At 35.3% G+C, this 22,544-nt stretch overlaps 1 protein-coding gene across 2 annotated transcripts in view; it reads right to left on the bottom strand.

Moving 5' to 3' along the window:
* Positions 1-327: 327 nt before the first annotated feature.
* SYT16 (synaptotagmin 16) overlaps positions 328-22,544 on the bottom strand; it is a gene marked incomplete at its 5' end in the record, with an annotated part of 265,502 nt that continues 243,285 nt past the window's right edge. For both annotated transcript variants that reach the window (XM_081292276.1, XM_081292275.1), the window contains one exon: positions 328-971. In XM_081292276.1, the coding sequence (XP_081148402.1) occupies positions 658-971 (314 nt within the window). In that variant the 3' untranslated portion in view covers positions 328-657. The remainder of the gene's footprint in view (positions 972-22,544) is intronic.

The raw sequence follows: 22,544 nt of genomic DNA, 5'->3' as shown, positions 1-22,544 counted from the left end.
TCTAGTTTCAAAAATGATTCATGTAAATAAAGTCTGATAGAAACCATTATATGTAAGTGAGATGAATGAGGTATTTAATTAATACAAATTTATTTTGTAAGTAGAAGTTTATAATATTTACTTTTAAGGTAAATGGGGTTTTTTGACAAAGGGAAAAACATGAAATAAAGGATTATGAATTACAGTTATATTTTCTTATGAGCCTCAGCATCTGATTCATTTCTGCATTTTGGAATTTTTTGCACTGAGAAAAATCTGTTCATACACCTAAGTTATCGCAAATAGTAACATTTAACAGCTCCTTTGCAATCTCGGGTTACTCTCCAAGTGAACAGAGACAGTAGGGGAAGCTTCATCCCACAGTGTGAACCAAAACTCAATAATGTATTAGCACAAATTAACACATCATCAGTGGTCTCAACTATGGTAACGTTTTCTATGTCGTACACTTGGCTGTGTGTGTGGTTTTCTATTACAATATTTAAATTCAAATAAAACCTTCAAGAAACCCAAAACTCAGAATGTCCTAGGGTTAGTAAATCTCTCTTTGAAAGCTTGAAAAGCTTGCTAGGACACAGGACACACTAGACTTTGTGTCAGTAGCCAGCCACGTAGGTAACCAAAGCAGACATAGCCCACAAATGCCAGCTGGCACACCTAGGATTCCAGCAAAGTGTGCCATCTGCAGATCTGCTGGCCTTTGGTATCCTTCATTTCCTCCCAGTGATCTTGCTCCTCCTCTCCACTGCTGTTCTGGCCCATAGCAATCCAGCCAATCATCTCTTTACGCTTCATAGTACGCCTGTTATAAATGGAAATCATCAATGTGACATCAGAGAGCTGAAAGAGCGCCACCTGGAAAACAAACGTCTCCTTATAAACAGGATTGGGCTGACCACGGCGAATGGATGTCTTGCATCGGGACATCTCTTGGCCCACAGAATTGAGTAGAAAGAGTTTTCCATATGTATCTATGGGAAACAAAACAAAACAAAAGTAGGGTTGGGAGACAAGAGAACACCAGTGTTTTCTGTTTTGCTAGTTTAGTTTAATATTTACATGGCCTGCAAATTTTTCCTTTCAATGTACTGATGCGTACTCTTGGGCCCAGTCCTTGCTTTGGGAGTAACACAGTTCACATAAATTATTAAGGACAGGGATTACTACATTGAATTCCTGAAGTTTCATGCCACTCCCTTCCAGCACATTGTTCATGTTCATTAGAACCTCTACTTGCACAGGGTGTGTACATAGGTGCACCGGTAATGTGTGTGTAATGGTGTTGGTCGACCAGTTCTTCACATATATACATATATTTTTTATCTATGTATTTTTTTCATCATCAAAATACTGCTTTGTGACTGAGTTAAAGAGTCATTTCTCTTCTCATTATCTGTTATCTGCATATCCTTTGGACCGCCTCATTTACTCCAACCCTCCTGCTTTCTTCCTTCCCCTTTCCCTTTGGTGCACACTCTCCACACCCTCATATCCCAACTGATACCCACCTTTCCACAAATGCTATGAATTAAGTTCCATTATATCACTTTATTCCAGAAATCTTTACTGACTTCTTTCTCCCACTAGACCTGGTTCAGATAACCGTTCTGAAGCCTCCACCAAAACCTAGCCTATCGCCTGTATCATCACTGATCACTTATTTGTCTGCAAAGACTGTCAATTACCCAATGGTAGAGAGGAACTGCCTGTTCCCATCATGTCCCTGAAGCCTAGCCCAGTGCTTAACATGTGCTCAACCTTCAACAAATATTTTGTGATGCATGTTCACGACTAGCCAGAAATATCAACTTTCTTTCTTCTTTTAGTCTCAAGTTTTCAAACTTATGAAACAAAGTCAAATCTCTCCTTTTATAACCCCTGCACTGGGATGCTATAAAATAGTGACAAGAATCATATTTTTAGTTGCTTATAGAAAGGAAAGAAAACATCCAAATTTTACCAACATAGTCTACTTTTGCCAAAACTCCTAAATGGAAATCATCTAATTATATTTTATTAAATCACTGAATTTATCATTTTTTTTAAAAAAACTTTTCCCTTAACTACAGTTTTTACTAACTCAGATGTGTATCGCGTACTTTAAATACTTCAAAAGGTTAGGGTGTTTTCCAAATTCCATCATTCTGTACATTCTTTGCATGTAGGCAGCTAGCTGATTAGTGTTTACAGCTCACTTCCCCACCTAACGACCAGTCAAACTTTTTAAAGTGTAAACCCAGATCTCTGTAATTTACTGTTCTCTCCAAGAGCACTATAAAGTAGGAAAGAAATTACAACCTGCAGTTTTCTTTGTATGTTGATCTTTTTCTATTCCGGTTTGATGTGTTATTTTATGCACTTATCTGCTGAGAAACACAAGGTGTGAAATTACACTTCAGGTGTGAAAACACTTCTCTGTCTCAGAAACAGGGCTCTTCACTCTTCAAACTGTTCTACAGAAAGAGCTGTCACAAAACCGACAATGGGGGAGTGAATTAGCATTTCCCTGGCTGTACAGCTACAGGATTCCTAGGAAAAGTCAATCCAGTCACCAACCAACGCTCTGGCAATTCTTCTGCCAGTCACAGCATCAAGAATCGAGTGGATTTTGCAAACAAAGACATGCTCATTTTATAAGGAGCAATTTCGAGCTGTATGCTGTCACAAGAACATTTTCTAATTAAAAGAAAGGCTGCTTACTATTGAACTGCCATTGCTGAAATTGGGTGATACACACATGACAATGAAAGAAAATAATTTTATAATCAATCCAGCCTGAGGATACGTGACCCAAGGATTGTTCTAGTTCAAAAAGGGAAGCTTTCATCAACCTGTGCGGACTTTTTAAGGCCAGAACAGAGGCCAGGGTGAGGAAATGCTTGTGTGGAAAAGTAGGGGGAGCATGATGGGAGTCTCTTGGGGTTCAGTGACTTACTCTGATGAACATCAGTAAGAATGGCTAGAGAAGGAATCCAGTTAAATAAATATCCAGTTTAAATGACCTCTGTTTTAATTCTTTGGAAACTGATAATAGTTGCTACAAAATAACACTGAACAATGTTTTATTTTCTGATGATGATTCAGAAAGCTTTGTAGTATCTTTAGTAACTTCAAGCCATTATCAAAGGCTGAATGGGTCCTAATCCCTTGATAATTCTGACAGCTACTTTATTGGTCAATTGTCTTGAGCTAAAAGAAGATGCCAATGTGCTGAAACCATATATTATCATATAATCTCCAATTTATCGTGACATAAAAGTGATCATTTGGAACTCAAAAGACAGTTGTCCCAAGGGTCAACATGGTATTCAGAGGTGATTAATACAGCCCACACAAAATGTCTGTCCATTCACAGCATAGTATTCTCTAAATTGTACTAGAGACTAAATCGCATGATTCACAGGGATACAGGGCAAGGGAAAGAAATTTTGTCATTTCACTTTCCCTTCTCTTTTAATTTATTAATACTTGTAAAAATTTTTAAGACAGATAATAGAAAACAGCATCCACACATCATCTTGTGATAGCCAGAAATTTTCATATTTGCTATAGATATTTTCTTGTTTTTGTTTGATTTTTAAGAAGTATTACAATTGAAAAGTCCTTGAGTATCCTTCCTTGGTCACGTTCAACTTCTCTTAGATTTAGAGTTCATCATTTCCATGCATGTTTTTAAACCAGTACAAATTTTGCAGATGTAAATAAAAATATCCAAAATATATTTAATAGTGTTTTATACATTAAAAGTATTTAACCATCATAGTGTATATCTTCCTGAAATTTAATTTTTTTGTTTAGGATTAATTTTTATTATCCCAATGTATATATACCTGTGATTCATGTATTTTATCTGCTGTATATGTTGTTCCAATATATTATTAAGACACAGTTTGCTTTCAATTCTCTTAATTAATGGACATTCACTTATAACAACCAAGAATTGAGATTTGGGCATGGTGGAGCCTGCCTGTAATACCAGCAGCTCAGGGAGCTAGTCAGAAGAATTGCAAGTTGAAAGATAGCCTCATCAACTTAGCAAGGTCCTAAGCAACTTAATAAGAGCCTGTCTCAAAATAAAAAAGGCTGGGGATATAGCTCAGTGGCTAAGTGATCTGGGTTCAATTCCAAGTACCAAAAAAAAATTCATTTTTGGAAGATTTCAGTAAACATTTTTCTCTATTTTGTATTGAACCAATATTCACTGATATTCAAGAATTTCTCCAGGGTGTACATGAGAGTGAGTTACTGCATTCTTTACAAATTTTAGATGCAAAATCTATACCAGTATATCCATTACTATTATTTTCTCCCTCTCTGTGGCTTATCTTTTTGCTTAGTTTATGGTTACTTTTGTAGAACAAATGTTTTAGATTTTTATGGAATCAGGTTTATACCTTTTTTTCAGTTGATGTTTTTATTACAGTTTTTTTAAAAAACTATCTGAAATTCAATAGTCTCCCATATTTTCTTCTGAGTTCTAAGAATTTGTTTTTCATTAGAATTGACCTTTGCGTGTGATGTGAGTTAAAGATTTAATTATTTTTTCCATATCGCAAACATTATTGATTAAACAATCCATTATCTCCTGGGTGATCTGTAATTACATATCTGTCAGATATCAAGAATACAGGCTTTAGTGTCTTTCTTAAGCCTGATAATACTCATTATCATCATTTTATACTATGTCTTGATATCTACTATGGATAATAACTTTTACCATATTTTAAAAACTATCTTAGTTATTTTAAACTCTTGCTTGGTTTAATTGGTTCTTGTATATGAATTTTTAAATTATCTTGTCAAGTTCTGTACTAAACAAACAAAAGAAATAAACAAAAAAAATCACTGTTGGAATTTTGATTGGGATTGTACTGGACTGATGGATTAATTTGGAAAAAGCTGTTGTTTTCACAATATAGAAGACTCTCATCAATGAACATGGTATATCTCTCTATTTAGTTTCTTTTGCATTTCCCAAGGGTTTTGTCATTTATTTCCTACAATTGCCTTACTTACTTTTGTTTAATGTTATTTTTGGTATCCTGGAAATTTTGTTGCTTTTGTAATAAAAACTCTACTTTCTAATTGTTGATGTATTGGACCACAAGTGATTTTGTATAAAAGAATTATTTAAATTTGTGGATTCTCCTATGCTTTAAATGTAGACAATCAGATTTTCACCAAATAAAGGAAGTTTTAATTTTATTTGTTCTTATTCTACTGAACTACCTAGAATGTCTACTATCAAATAAGTTTCCTTCTATGCCACATTAGTTGACATTCAATACCACTTTCACCTATCTAAAATCTTTCCTATACTCAAAGGACATAAATCCGTAAAACTACATTCCCCTAAATCTTTTGCCTGTAAGCTTCCAGTTAGATTCCACCAATAAAAGCTACTTGTATGGTACAGGAAGTGGGAAAAAAGGGAAGCCAAAATTCCCTAGAACAAGCTGCATTGTGCATTGGCATTAGTGGATGACAATGGAGGAACTCTGTCCAAGACATTTAGAAATTCTCAGGAGACTTACCTCTTCTGTGTACACACAGCTCAGAGTATAAGGACATCTTTCCCATGATGTCTGCTTTAATTTCCTGAAAATTGTCTTCCACATTTTTATTCTCAGGCTTTCCAATAGTTAAACAACTCCCAGCATAATATACCAAGATTATTTTCTGTTTTACTAACAAAATCTTACTGATGTAATAACTGGTAATCTCAACTGGAATTTGCCATCATAAAATAATAACAACAACAACAATGATAATAAGAAGGAGGAGGAGGAGGAGGAGGAGGAGGAAGAGGAGGAGGAGGAGATTTGGTCAAGAAGTAAGAATGAGAATTGTCTTAGAAGTTATGTTTCAGGTAATCAAGAAACCAGTATTAGGGCTGGGACTGAGACTTAGCAGTAGCGCACTTGCCTGGCATGTGTGAGGCACTGGGTTCGGTTCTCAGCACCATATATAAAAAAATAAAATAAAGGTCTATCCACAACTAAAAAAATATATTTTTAAAAAATCCTTAAAAAATTAAGAAACAAGTATTAGAGAATAGAACAGAAGAAATCTACAATCCATGTTGTGTGAGTAAAACTGCCATTTGCTACAACTCAGAAGGAAGAACATATGCCTAATGAGTTTGTTGCTCTAGGGAAAGAGATTGAAAAATAAACAGAATTTAGAAGCATGTATTCAGTATTATTGGCTTCATTTGGAATGAAGAGGGAAAGGTTACACTTGGGAAAGAACTGACCACTGTGTAAAGGAAAAAAAAAGAGAAAATACAGAAACTCAGAACTTTTTATAGTTTGGCAAGCTGATTGTTTCTAAACCTCCAAACAGTAAGAAACTCAGTCTTTGAACAACAAAGGCCTACTAAACCTCCCCAGGTGAATAATGTGATATTTAATTCACATCAAATATCAAATTATGGGTGTGGCCTTCCCAGCAGATTTGGACTTTCCCAGCAAGAGCTTAAAATAACTAAGTTTTTAAAAGATGGTAAGAGTTATTATCCATACTAGAAACTGAGAAACATTATAAAATGATGATGATGAGTATTATCAGGCTTAAGGAAGACATGCAGGCCTGGACTCTTGATATCTGATATATATGTAATTACAGATCCCCAGAGAGATGATGGATCATTTAATCAATAATGTTTGTCACATGAAAAACATACATTGATTAAATGTCTATGTCGAATTTCCTTCCATTTTAAGGCTGAGTAATATTGCATTTTTTGTATACCTTTTGCTTATTTGACATCACTTTTCAAATTCCATTGTTCAGAACTGGGCTGGGTTTTGAACAATGAAATTTGAGAAATGATATCATCGTCAGTCATAGCTATATTGAACTACATTTCTTGCTCTTCCTCAAGCAAGAAATCTCCCAGGCTGTCTCCTCCCCTTCCAGGGCAATGAGGGAGGTTATGGGTTGAAGATCACATTTTTTTGGCCCATTAATTGGAGAAAGCCTGCATACCTTGGTCAGAGCCAAGAGGAAAGTTACGTGATTCACTTTGGACTGTGATGCAAAAGAACTTTTGCCATGTTAGGCCAATGAGACTGCAGAGTTTATCTGTAGAAATATCACAGGCTAGTCCGCATTAGCATACCTGCTACTACACATCTGCTAAAGTTACTTTTATCATTAATGAATAGTGCATTTTATCAAAAGCTTCTATTTGCATCAATTGAGATGATCATGTTTTCTTATAAATCAGTTAATATGTGAATTAGACTAACAGATTTCCTAATATTGAATCATTCTTATATTCCCAAATTAAGCTCAATTTGTTGGTAATTACTTTCTTTTTTTTTCCCCCATATATACTGTGAAGCTAGATGGGCCCAATATAAACTGCAGTTGTATGTGAGGGATAGTAAGGAAAGGGAATGGGGAAAGAGTAGAAGAAAGAGAGAAATATTAATATTATATCTATCTTTTACATGGCAATTTTTGTTCCCTTTATTATGACTGTTAACAGTTTCATTTATAGTTACTGTTTTGGTTTCTACTGTTTATTTCACATTCGTTATACCATTGAAACATTTTGGCTGTTTTCTATTTGATTTATAGCATTTTCTTTATTCTCACGTCTATTGGTTTGAAAGTTAGATTAAAATTTTTAACATGTACACTTGATTTAATGTCTAAAGTTTATCAATCTCTCTGATTTTCTCTTTTCTAATCTCTTAATTTTTAGAAGAGTATTTTAGAGCTGTATTAAGTTTATAACAAAGTTGAGCAGAAGTGTGAAGATTTTCTATGTACCCCTGCTCCCACATACATACAGCCTCTTAATCTCTCAGTTTTTCCCCTGACACATGGCATCTGAACAACTAGCTCTTACATGAGTTATTCACAACTTTGTTTTACAATAATATCCTCTGATATATCTTCAATGAATTTCTTTCCAGTTTTAAAAAAACATGTTATAATACATGTAACACAAAATTAACATCTTCACCATTTTTAAGTATACACTTCAGGGGTATGAAGTAGATTCCTAATGCTGTGCAACCTACCACTATCTACCTCCAGATCTCTTTTCAGCTTGTGAAAACTGAAACTCTACACAAATTAAACACTAAATCTCCATTTCCCTCTCCCTTCAACCTTTGGCAATCACCGTTGTTCTGTCTATCTCTTATTATTTTTACTATTCTAAACATCCTCATATAAGTAGAATTATGCAGTATCTTTTTATGACTTGCTTATTTCACTTAGCATAATGTCCTCAAGGTTGATACATACAATATATCAGAATTTTCTTCCATTTTAAGGCTGAGTAATATTCCATTATATATATATATATATATATATATATATATATATATATATCTTTTGTTTATCCATTAATCCATCTTTGAACATTGAGGATGCTTCCATGTTTTAAATATTGTGAAAAATGTTACTGTGAATGTGATAATAGAATATCTCCTCAAGATCTTGCTTTCAATTCTTTGGGTTACATAGCCACAAAGTAGAATTGTGCAGTCATATAATAATTTTCTTTTCCTTTCTTTGTTTTGAGAAACTGCCATACTGTTTTGCAGTGCTGCACCATTTTACATTCCTACCTGCAATGCAAAAGGGCTTTAATTTCTCCACATTCCCACTAACCCTTGCTATTTTGTGGGTTTTCTTTTTTAATAGTAGTTACCCTAATGTGTGTGAGGTGATCTCTTATTGGAAGTTCATTGTATTTTCCTGGTAACTAATGATACCGAGTATCTTTGCATATTCCTGATGGCTATTTTTCTATCTACTTTGGAGAAATACATATATTTGAGTACTTTACCCATTTTAAAAACCAGATTGTTTGGTATTTCATTTTTGAGTTTTAGGAGTTCTCTATATATACTGGATATTAATCCCTTTCCAGATATATATATCTTCCATTCTGTGGGTTGCCTAGTTACCCTGTGGTTGTCATTTGATGCAGTTTCCTAACTTTCATATAGTCCAATTTGTCTGTCTGTTTTGTTCTGGTTTTTTGTTTGTTTGTTTGTTTGTTTTTTCTTGTGCCTTTAGTGTCATGACCAAAGAGTCATTGCCAAATCAAATGACAAGAAGATTTTGTTCCACATTTCCTCAAAGAATTTTATATTTTAGGTCTTCCACTAAATCATCAATCTTTTTTAAATTGATTCTTGAATATGTTAGGTACAGGGCCAACTTAATTCTTCTGTATGTTGATATCCAGTGTCCAGTTTTCCCAGTAACTTTTTTTTTAACCATCCTTTCTCATTAAATGGCATTGACATCCTCGTCAAAAATCACTTGACTATATATCATAGTCTCTATACCCCCTTAAGTACCTTAAAATTCTCTGATTTCCATCTCCCTTCTCAACCTTTGTGTTCTGTCTGCTAGAATGTTACTTCCACTTTTTCCTCCTAATACTGGTCATTTTTACTACAGTTCCTTTTTTTTTGTTTAATACAACCCACGTAGGTTTACACTTATTTATATGTTTGACAATTTCTGTGTTCATTATTCCTTCTTACATATTATTACTCCCTTCTAATTTCAATTTCTTTCTGCTGAAATACACTATTTACTAATTTACTAGTTCTTTCAGTGGCAGGTGAAAACTTTGGAGGAAATATCTTTATTTTTCTTTCCTCCAGAGAACAAATTACTGAGTGTTTTTATCTCAAGACTTTGCTATTATTGTCCCACTGTCCTCTGGCTTCTGCCAGTACTGTTAGGAGCCCATTCTCTCAATCTGCTCTCATTCCTCTGTAGGTAACTGTGTTTTCAAAATATCTTTCTTCAGATATAATTCACATACCATGGTAACTGTCTTGTTTTTTTCCTCCTGCTTTTAAATTTTTCTAACTCTACTATCACTATGAGAATTAAATGAGTTAATGTAGAACAAGAAATATCACATAGGCACTCAATGAGCTAGTGCCACATCTAAATCTTCATATGAACCCACCATAATTTTGAGCACATACAGTGGCTACTACTACCCTATATTTTAAAAGGATTTTAAAAGACACTCGTGTGTCCTATATGTGTTCATTTTCATTGAGTCCTTTTTCCCGTTGTACTTCGTTGATAGAATGTGCACTCGGCATCCCACTTTGTTCTTCACACTAAACCAAGGCAGCTTGACTTGCTTTTTTGTTTTTTCTTTCCTCTAGTCTCTGCTATTGTGAGTGCCTAACAAGGTTAATATGCTGCTGCTGCTGCTAAGTATTATCATTTGGGTTGTAATTATCACGTGTGGCTAATCATGCACATGCTGAGAAGCTGAGAAACTTCTTGTTTTGAACTGGAGGGGACATCTTAATGATAGTTTTTGACAAGGATCATTATATGTGTGCATGTACACATATATACACAATACAGTAGCACAATGTAGAGGGAGACAGCACAGATGAAGATGCAGAAAGAGACCCTGCCGACAGAATAGCTAACTTGTTTTTAAACATAGCACGTGGATCCATAACATTCACTTGTTAACCTCATTTCATAGAAGAGGAAATTAAATTCAGAGAGGTTAAATCACATGTAATTGGGTGGTAGGCCTAGGATAACAACAGAATAGAGCTGTTAAGTCGTTACTGAATTGTCTTCCCATGAAGTAAAATTTGAAAGACTACCAAATATTTCTATTTCTTGATAACTTTTACAAAGGTGTTTTGCAAATGCACATCCAGAGTTCAGATTTCTACCATATTTCACACATTGCTTTTCCCCCTGGACCATCAGCCATGCACAGACCTGGAAACTTTGCCATCCAAGCCTATACCATTTTAACTGTAAAAATGATAATATTCTGAACACCGACCACAAGCAGTGAATGGGATATGACCTTGAAAATAACTGGAAACATACCTGAAACACTGCTATATGATTTGGGCTAAGAGTACTTCCTTTTGTCATACCACTTACATATTTTTTATGAATAGGATCCCTGGGCTAGTTTCAATAATTTTCAAGTGGCCTACTTAACTTTCCTAACCCATCTACATGATAAAAAAAAAAAAAAAAACAACCAACACTTCATAACATGGGCATTTTCACCACCAAAAGGTAACAAATGAACACATCTATTTATCTGTACTATATGAGCAGAGAAAAAGGTTGAAGTTGGAAAGAAAAAGATGCTCAGCCTCATGCTTTCTCTGCTTTCTCTGAAGATGATGTGGCTTATGAAGAACACCACAGAGTGTACCCTCGCTTCAGCTGCTTGTTACCCATCTAGCCAATCCAAGGTAAAGCCAAAATAATAGAATTAGATCTTCAAGTGTCATTTAAAAAAATATTTAATTTTTACTTGTAGTTGGACACAATACCTTTATTTATTTACTTTTATGTGGTGCTGAGGATCGAACCCAGGGCCTTGCACATGCTAGGCAAGTGCTCTACCGTTAAGCCACAACCCCAGCCCATGAAGTGTCATCTTAATGTTAAAAGGAAATGTACTGCCAACCACGGACAGTCTCAGCCCCTATCTATAGTTGAGACTCATTTTTTCTTGTTAGTTTTTTAACCCACTTGAATTAACTGACTTATTCTAGAAAAGATTGGCTTGTTTTCCCCAATGTTTTGTAATTAAAAATTTCAAATATATGGAAAATTTGAAATAATTGTAAAGTGGAGATCTATATACACACCACCTGAGTATTCAATTGTTTTCTATTGCTCCATTTGCTTTCTCACACAACTGCATCTCTCCATACAGCAATCCATTTTAGCTGTAGCAAGCTTTACTATCCACCCATAAACATTTCTGAATGCATTTTGTTAAATAGAATTCAATATTTTGTGGCTCTTTTTTTCCCATTTTTTGGTGGGTGCATCGTATTTGTACATAATGATGGGATTTGTTGTTTCATGTTCATACATGCACACAATACAACAATATAATATGACCAATATCATTCCCCAGAACTTTCCCCCTTCCTCCCCTCCTTCCTTTCCTCTACTTATCTCCCTTTGATTTTCATGAAACACTCTCCCACAACTTTCTTTTCCTCTTTCCTCTCTAGTTTCCACATGAGAGAAAACATATGATCCTTGACTTTCTGGGTTTGGTTTATTTTCCTTAACATAATGGTCTTTAGCTTCATCCATTTTCCTGCAAATGACAAAATTTCATTTTTCTTTGTGGCTAAATAAAATTCCATTTTGTGTGTGTGTGTGTGTGTGTGTGTATACACACACACACACCACATTTTCTTTATCCATTCATCAATTGAGGATACCTAGGCAGGTTCCATAGTTTGGCTATTGTGGGGCTATGAATATGTGTATCAATCTATTGCTATAGTTTGATGACTTTCATTCTTTAGGATAAATACTGGGGCATGGTATAACTGGGACATATGGTGTTCCATTCCTAGTCTTTTGAGGATTATCCATACCAATTTCCATTGTGGTTGAACTAACTTATAATACTACCAACAGTATAAAAGTGTTCCTTTTACTCCATATCCTCTCTAGCATTATGGTTTATGTTCTTAAAGACTGACACTTTGACTGGAGTGAGATGAAATCTTGGTGTAGTTCTGATTTGCATTTTCCTAATTGCTAAGGATATTGAACTTTTTTCAGATATTTGTTGGTTATTTATACTTCTTCATTTGAGAAATATCAATTTTATTCATTTGCCCATTTATTAATTGGTTTATTTATTTTTTTCATGTTAAATATTGAGTTTTTTAAAAAATATATATCCTGTATATTCTCTGTTAGAAGAGCAACTAGCAATTTTTTTCTCCCATTCTCTAGATTCTCTCTTTACATTCCTAATCATTTCCTTTGCTGTACAGAAGCTTTTTAAATTGATTTCATTCCATTCATTAACACTTGGCATTATTTCTGAGTTTTAGGGGTCCTATTGAGAAAGTTATTGCCTATGCCTATATGCAGAAGTGTTGACCCTATGTTTTTTTCTAGAAATTCAATAGTTTGGGGTCTAATTTTTAAGTCTGATCCATTTTGAGATGATTTTTGTACAGGGTGAGAAATAAGCATCTAGTTTTATTTAGTCAAGGATCAGATGACTACATGTGTGAGTTTGCCTCTATGTCTTCAATTCTGTAACACTGGTGTATGTGTTTGTTTTTATACCAGTACCATATAGTTTCTGTAGCTCTGTAGTATAATTTTCAAGTCAGGTGTAACAATACCATCAGCATTGCTTTTTTGGCTTTTAATATCTTTGGCTATTCTGGGTCTTTTATTCTTCAAACTGAATTTTAGGACTGTTTTTTCTAGTTCTGAGAAGAATGTCATTAGTATATGGGAATTGCATTGCTTTTGATAGTATGGCCATTCTAATAATATTAATTCTGCCTATTCACAGACAGGTCTTTTCATCTTCTGAGGCCTTCTTCAATTTCCTTCTTCAATGTTCTATAGTTTTCATTGTAGAGGTCTTTCACCTCCTTGATTAGATTTAGTCCTAGGTTTTTTGAATTCAAATAGAATTATTTTTCTGGTTTCTTTCTCAGCAGATTCATTGTTGGAATATAGGAAAGCTATTGTATGTTGATTTTGTAACCTGTTACTTTATTTAATTTGCTTATTAGCTGTAGCAGTCTTTTGGTGGAGTTTTTTTTTATTGATTATTTAAAGCATTACATAGCTCATGATATATCATCTTTCATACATTTGACTCAAATTGTGTTTTGAACTCCCATTTTCACCCCAAATACAGATTGCAGAATCACATCTGTTACATATTCACATTTTTACATAGTGCCATATTAGTGACTGTTGTATTCTGCTACCTTTCCTATCCCCTACTATCCCCCCTCCCCTCCCCTCCCCTCCCATCTTCCCTCTCTACCTCCCCTGCTGTTGTTCAATTCTCTCCCTTTATTTTTTCCCTCCCCCTTGCCCCTCATAACCTCTTATAATTTTATGTATCATTGAAGGTCTCCTACCATTTCCATATGCTTTCCCTTCTCTCTCCGTTTCTCTCCCCCCATTCGTCTTTGTTTACTGTAGTCTTTTCCTCATGCTCTTCCTTCCTGTTCTGTTCTTAGTTGTTCTCTTTATATCAAAGCAGACATTTGGCATTTGTTTTTTAGGGCTTGGCTAGCTTCGCTTAGCATAATCTGCTCTAATGCCATCCATTTCCCTGCAAATTCTATGATTTTGTCATTTCTTAGTGCTGCATAATACTCCATTGTGTATAGATGCCACATTTTTTTTATCCATTCATTTATTGAGGGGCATCTAGATTGGTTCCACAGTCTAGCTATTGTGAATTGTGCCGCTATAATCATTGATGCAGCCGTATCCCTATAGTGCGCTTTTGAATCTTCTAGGTATAGGATCATCTCATCTGCAAACAGTGATAATTTGGCTTTTTCCTTTCCTATGTTTATCACTTTTATTTCCTTCTCTTGCCTAATTGCTCTGGCTAGAATTTTGAGCACTATATTTAATAGGAGTGGTAGGATAGACCATCCTTGTCTTGTTCCATATTTTAAACACTCCATGTTTTAAATGCTTTCACTTTTTAGCCATTTACTGTGAGGTTGACTTTGAGTTTTTCATAGACTTTATGATGTTGAAGTAGGTTGATTTTATTAATAGTTTCTTCAGTGCTTTTATCATAACCACTCATGCTAAATGTTGTCAAAGGCCTTCTCTGTATCTACTGAGATGAATAAGTGATTTTTTTGTTCTTGATTCTATGTATATGATGAATGGCATTTATTTATTTGTTGTATTAAAACTTCTTTGATTCTCTGGAATGAAACCAACTTGGTCATGTTGTAAACTCATCTTAATATTTTGTTAAATGTGATTTACTAATATTTTATTAAGTATTTTTACATCTAAATTTGTCAGGAATATTTGTAATTTTCTTTCCTTGATATGTCCTTTTGGTATGAGTATGACATTACTTCATAGAATTATTTAGACATGTTCCAATCTTTTCTATTTCATGGAATAATTTGAGGAGTACTGATATTAGTTCCCTAAGAGACTTCAGCTGAGAATCCTTCTAATCCTGGGCTTTCCTTTGTTGTATGTGTTTTTATTACTACTTTTATCTCATTGTTAGTTATCATTCTATTTAGATTCTCTATGTCCTCTTGGTTCAGCTTTGGCAGATTGTATCTTCCTGGAAATGTATCTATTTCTTCTAGGTTTTCCAATTTCATGGAATATAAATTTTCAAAATAGCCCCTAGTGACCCACTGGATTTCTGTAACCTGTAGTAGTTTCTCCTTTTTCAGCTCTAATTTTATTAATTTGGGTCTTATTGCTTTTGCTTTTGGTTTGGCTAAAGGTTTATCAGTCTTGTTTAGCTTTTCTAAGAACCAACTCTTTGTTTCATTGATTTTTTATATTTCTTTCTTTTTTTAATTATTCTCAAGTTCATTGATTTCAATTCTGATCTTAATTATTTCCTTTCTTCCGCTAGTTTTGGATTCGGTTTGTGTCTTTTCAAGGGCCATCATTAGATTGTTTACTTGGAATCTTGCTGATTTTCTTATGTAGGCACTTATGCTCTAAACTTTCCTCTATGAAAGCTGTTTCCTTTTATGTCCTTCATAATATAACCTCTTATGTCTCAGAGGTTTTGGTATGCTGTTTCACCATTCTCATTTCAGTCTAAGAATTTTTAAATTTCTCTCTTGATTTCTTCTAACACTCATTCATTATTGAAATGTGCACTGTTCAATTTCCATGTGTTTATATAGTTCTTTAGGGCTTTTTGATGTTAATTTATAATTTCATTCCATTATGAACAGATAAGATGCAACACATTATATCAATTTTTTATATTTGCTAAGAGTTGTTTTGTAGCCTAAAATAGTGAGAAACTGAGAAGAAAGTGTGTTTGTTGTTGGAAGAAATATTCTATAGATGTCTGCTAAGTCAATTTGATTTGTATTTTTTACATCTGAAGACTTTTCTGAATTTGTGTCTGGATGACCTATTTATTGGTGAAAAGGTGTTTTAAAAGCATCCAGTATTATTGTACTGTTGTCTATCTGAGGCTTCAATTTAAGTAGTGTCTCTTATGTAATTAGTTGCATCCACATTTGGGACATAAATATTTATAATTGCTCCATATTCTTGACGGATTGTTGCCTTTACCAGGATGAAGTGACCTTCTTTGTCTCTTCTGTTTAATTTTGGTTTGAAGTCTGCTTTGTCAGATATGAGAGTAGCTACTCCTACTTATATTGGGGCTCCATCTGCATGGTATGTCAACTTCCATCCTTTTACTTTCTGTCTGTGACACCTGTAAGGTGCATCTCTAGCAAACAACATATAGTTGAGTCTTATTTTTTTAATAAATTCTGCTAGCCTATGTCTTTTAATTGGAGAGTTGAGACCATTTGCATCAGTTTTATTACAGAGGTTTATTAATTCTTGTCATTTTGATTTATTTATCATGTTTAATTTGATCCTGTTTCTCATTTGCTTATCTTGTCTTCAAATGATATTTCTTTTGTGAGCTCTGAGGTTTGTTTTTTATTTCTTCTGTATGGAATATTTCTTTAAGTAAATTCTGTAATGCGAGTTTAATAGTAGTAAATTTTTTAGTTTCTGTTGATCTTGGAAGGATTTTATTTCTTATTCAATTTTGAAGGATATAGCTTTACTGGATATAGCAATCTTGATTGATAGTTATTTTCTTTCAGGATTTGGAACATATCATTACAAACCCTCCTGGTTTTAAAGAGTTTGTGCTGAAAAACTGGAAGTGATTCTGACTGGCTTGCCTTGAAATGTGAAATGTGAAATGTTTTTCTCTTAAGGCTTTTAAAATTGTATTTTGTTCTGTATGTTAAGTATTTTAATTATAATGTGTTATGAAAAGATCTCTTTTTGATCTTATCTATTTGAGGTTCTGAATTTTTCTGTGTCTGTAAGTCTATCTCATTCTCAAGATTTGGAAATTTTTCTGTTATTATTTCCCTGAAGAGATTATCCACTCCATTAGCCTGCATCTCATAATCTTTCTAAATTCCAATGTTCCTTAAATTTGGGCTCTTAATGTTGTTTCAGATTTTTTGTTTTCTGATCTTGGTTACTATTTTCTTTCCTTTAATGCTATCTGAATGTGTTAGGCTGGCCACATTATCTTCTGGCTCTGAAATTCTATCTTCAGCATGATCTACTCTATTAGAGAGACTTTCAACTGAATATTTTATTTGATTTATTATGTCTTTTATTTCCAAGATTTCTGTTTGGTTCTTTTTCAATATCTCTATCTCTGTATTGAATTTCTCATTCATATACTGTATTGACTTTCTTAATTCACTCAGTTATTTTTCTGTTTTCTTAGAATTCATTGATCACTTTTATAATGATTCTTTTGAATTCTTTGTCTGATATTTCATTCACTTCAATATATTTGGGATAAGTTGCTGGTGAATTATTAAGTTTAGGAGGTATTGTGCTACCTTGCTTTTTCTTATTTCTTATATTTCTATGTTGGGTTTTATGCATATATTTGGAGTTTTTCTCTTAAGTGTGGGCCTTTTTAGGGCACAGTCTTCACTTATCAGAGTGTCTTAGAGTGATCCAGATTGAGACAACCCTTGTAGGTATGGGATCCACATCCTTTGTGTTCATTATGTTTTTTCTGTGGCAGTGGATATCCAAGAGTGGCATCTGAGGGTCCGCTTCTAGCCATTTCTACTTGAGGTATGGTCATTCATTTGGGTTATTATCTCTTCTGTTCTTTGTATTAAAGTCTATATGAAGATTGAGTGTCATCAGTTTGTGTGTGAGAAAGGTACACACTGTCTTTTTACTGAGTTTAGTTCAGCAACAGAGGCTCTACCCTGTGAACTTCTAGTGTTCATATAGGTTCCCAGCATCTCATAAAATAGGGCAAAACAACTTATGCAGACAATATATAGCATTAAAATAAAAATAACGGTTCCTACTATGCCATCTATAATGTTAATGACCACACACACACACAAAAAAAAAAGTACAGAAAAGGTGGGGTAAGCAATTACCAACACCAAAACCAACAAGTAATCATAAACTATATCTGGCATCAAATCAAGCAGGTGTCAACTATGTCATCCACATAATTGCAATATTACAATTATTAATCCAGTAATAATTGCAACAGCTTTAATTGTGGGGGCAGGAATTATATAATCCTATTATTTCTAAAATATTGTAAAAATACAGTTAAAAGAAAACGTAATAGAAAGGTAGAAAAGAGTTTATAATTTCACAAAAAGTAAACACAAAGAATGCAGAAGAGATGTAGCAATTGATGATTATAAGGGGGGAGGAGAAAAATAGAATAAACAAAGTAAAGGGAGTGAGAAAGAGAGAACAGGAGAATTTGGCTATTAGCCAAAGGAGAAGAAAAGAGAAAGAAACAAGAGAAACAAATAAAGACAAAACAAAACCAAAATATACAAACCAAAACCCCTAACCCTCAAAAGGCAAGGCAAGGAAAAACAACTACATTTAAAAAATGCTAAAATGAGGGGCTGGGTTATGGCTCAGTAGAAGAGTGCTCGCCTAGCACATGTGAGGCATAGGTTTGATTCTCAGCACCAAACATAAAAAAATAAATAAAAATAATAGCAGATGGAGTAAAAAATTAAAAACAAACAAAAAATATATAAGTACATATGTCCATGAACCAAGCACCACAACAAGAACACAGAAATTTAAAACAATGCTTAATGATAAATGAGGGAATCATCTCCACGGAGGTGGTCAAAATAGTTGAAAAGAATGGATGGTCATTCTATGCCCAACTGTTGTTCTTTCCATTTCTTCTGAGAAAGCAAGGGATAGGGATTGTAAACCCTTGCCTCTTTTTTGTGTTGCACACTGAGCTGCCAGTTGGAGTGGCTCAAGACTGAAGCTGGCTGAAAGAGTTCTCAGCTTCCTTCTCACCAGTGTGAGGTATGAAGGAATGGAAAGCATTGTCAATTGAAGTATTGTCTTCACAGACCAGATCAACACAACTCTCAGGTTGGGGCTGCTGCAGAGTTCTATAGGAAGAGTTCTGTTGGCTGGAGCTTTGGTCTAATCAGGCCTCAGAGGCTCTGTTGGGTATTATCTACTCTGGCAAGACTAGATAAACACACCCCTCGGGCCTGGCATTTGCCAATCTATTGGAGGGTGGTTCTAGATATCAGGAGCCTCCTAAGACTTCTACTTATGGGGTAGGGGACTCAATTCTCCACACACTCTGCTGCCCAAAAACACAGCCTTCCCAGACTTTGTCCCTGAGTGTATTCACACCCTCCTATCCAGATTCCTGACCCACTTCAGCTCATCACATGAGTTGCCAGACTCAAAGGAAAAGTAGTTGAGTTCCCCTTCACTTTTCTGACTTGACTCATTCTGGGAACAATTCCTGTGCCTCTTTCACTTTCACTCACGTTCTACTGCCCAAATCCTAGACTGTTCAATAGGTGGCCTGCCTGGAGAGTACAGCAATTGCTATGATCTCCCAGCTCTGCAGCTGCTGCATAGGTGCCTCAAGATAGCTCCCCCTTAAGGTCTCTGCAGCCAGTTGAGAAACAGCACTATTCAAGCACCCACTTTATAGTTCAGGCTCTGGATCAGCCGAGTTTAGATTGTTTTTCTGATTTCAGGTTTTTCCACGTGAAATTCATCCATTGTGTTTCTCTCTCTATTATCCCTCCCTCTCTGAAAAACCAGTATTGCTACCACTTCCACAACTGGCTTGGCTTCCAATATTCTCTTTCTTCTCTGTATACTGTGCCCAAATTTCTGAGTCTCTAAGATATTTTGATTGTCCAATATTGAATTTTAGTCAATCCTTCTTTCTCCCACCTTGCTGAGAAGCAGTACTCCTGTTGCTTGAATCCCAAGCCAGAGAGCAACTATGAATGTACCCTTCCTCTCACTGGCCTTCTAGAATCTCTCTATGGTTCTTTTTGAAGGTAAATTTTAGAAACAGTAAAATTGACAAAGCTAAGTACTATTCAGTGAATAGTGATAGATACACGCCTCTATTCAGACCTTTTGCTAAGCTATGCAGCATTCCTTTCACCCCAGAACATTCCTCTGTTTTTCTTCCTACTATAGGTTAGTTCTGCCTGTTATAGAACTTCATACCAAATGATTCATGCATTGGGTATTCAGTAAGTTTTTGTGATTTTTCCATGTTGCTGTAATTTTCTTTCTTTGTATTGATAATTAGTATTCCATCACACAAATATATCTTAATTTGTTTACTCAGTCAATCTCCTATGGATGGACATGAGGACTCTCTTTCACTTTCGCCATCATGAATAAAGCTGCTATGAACATTCTTGTGTGTTTTTGTTTGTTTGTTTGTTTGTTTTTTGACTTATGGGTTAATGCCTAAGAGTGGAATTTCTGGTATAAGAAATTTTCAGGTCTTTTCCCAGAGTGGTTGTTCTATTTTTCACTTCCACCACCAATGCTTTCTCCACATCCTCATCAGCCTTTTTAGTTTCAGCCATTCATTGAGGGTAGTAGAGGCTCTGATGGGTCTGACTGGTGCTGGTGGGAACTCACATCCCTTTCATTGCTCCCACAATCTCCTACTATCAGTGTGAGACCTCACTGGGTCTCACCTTCCACAAGGTTCTCACCTCAGAAGTTGGCAGAGGATATAGTACTATTTCCACAGCTTATTTGTGCCAAGACCCTAATCCAGCAAAAGAATTTCATCTATTATTTGTCTGACTCCTCTATCTTGCTTAGGAAGAAAAGTCTAAAATATCAAAACAATCATCTGACTGGGTCCAGTTGGCAAGTTCAAAGCTATCTTTTGTTTAATGATATATTCAGAGGCAAAAGATTCTCACTTTTAATTATGAGCCTTTGTCTCTGTTTCCAGCAAGATGTAAAACATGAACAATATTCTAGACTCGAGTGCCACCTGTTTTCCCTCCCATTCGCCCAAGCACCATTCTTTCCATGACCATAATCACTCTGGGAAGTGGGACTGATGTCTTGTTTTATGGGGGAAGTAACACCACCTGAGCTGACAGCCACAAACACAGGATTTGTGCCTCCTGCTCACGTTAGTTTCCTGGGCATGCCTCTGCCCTCACAGGCAGCCCCTGGGGACTCAGGCGGGGCTGCCTGCCCCGCCCCCACAGGGGGACCAGGGCTCTTGGCATGCTTCCTCCCCGAGGCCCCACTCAGTGCCACTCATCTCCTGGCTCTCCTCCCTTTCCTTCTCCCCCTCTTTCTCCCAACTCTGCTCAGTTACCTCATAAAACTCGTGTTCTCTTCCATATGGGAACTAAAAATGTATCCTAAACTTGTCTGATAACTGTCACAGTAGTGCTAGCACCATAATGAAGGAGACATAATGAAGAACCGAAGCTGTCAACATCTAAAGCTCTTGAGAGTACCAAGAGGTCCCTTTCAGAAGCTCCACAAAGGAACTTTCTACTTTCTCATCCCCTCCTAATTAAACTGGCTTTTCCTCAAGTACCAGCATTTTAGACAAACAAAAAACCTTTTGTTTTCACTACTGGGTTTCTGTTTTAATTAATAACCTCACAACAGCATTGTTTTCTAATACTTTTGTTGCAAAGATAGAGTATGTCAATTATATTTTAGGATAAATTGCAACACTATGTCTATGACAAATCGTGTACTAAATGCCACACTGACTTAAACTTCTGTAATTAAACCAATTTCTAAATTACGACTGGTCTTTTTTTTTTTCCTATGTGGTTTTAAATGTTACAAGAATTTCCTCTTTGGCATGTTTCTTTTATATAAAAATTTAGAAGTGCACAATAGTACCACCCTTAATACCACAACTTTATGTGTACTATTCCACTTATAAAGCATACATTATTATGACACCCCCATTCCCCATTTTGAATTTAAGATTCAGAAGAGTTCAGTAAATCACAGCTAGTAAGGAGGAGAGCCTGAATTCACGTCTTGGTTTGGCAGCCTCTGACTGATTTCTTCTCCTCTATATTGGCTACTACCACCAAGCACATAAAACAAAGCTTCCCAGCATGGATCTGAATAGGTCATGTCTGTGTGATCTACATCTCCATCATTCCCTGCATCTCCATCTCATTCCTAAAAAAAAAAAAAAAATTGTTTATACCTTACCAGATCTCAGGAGAACAAGAAAAGAGATTGGCGAAATCTCTGAAGGAGAAGTAGTATATTCAGATCATTTAGTAAATTCAGAGCTGTATTGGAAAACAAAACTGTATCTAGCAGAGACTCTAGCTGTGCAATTAATAATCAGCATCTATTATGCATTCTAAATAGGTCTCACCTGGCTCTGAGCATCAGCACAGAATATGGGTTATGCACCTGGGCTTTTCTGTTACCCAGAGTGCTAGGGCTTTCCTTACTAACTTGCTCCAATGGCTTTAATACAGCTTGTCTAACAAAGATACCCACATACAACAAATGTCTTGGGGTCTGCAACACAGTGAAGGGCAAAAGGAGAAGGAGCCTGGATTCAGTTATAGGAAATGACCCTTTTCTATGCACGCACCTTGCTGCTGCACATGAGGCCAGAGCCTACTGACTCTTTCAGCATACCACATTTCTATTGATCTCATTCT

The sequence above is a fragment of the Spermophilus citellus genome (assembly GCF_964194105.1).
Source record: "Spermophilus citellus genome assembly, chromosome: 4".
Taxonomy (NCBI): Eukaryota; Metazoa; Chordata; class Mammalia; order Rodentia; family Sciuridae; genus Spermophilus; species Spermophilus citellus.
The sequence above is the reverse complement of the archived record's forward strand: the minus strand, read 5'-3'. Positions and strand labels throughout refer to the sequence as shown.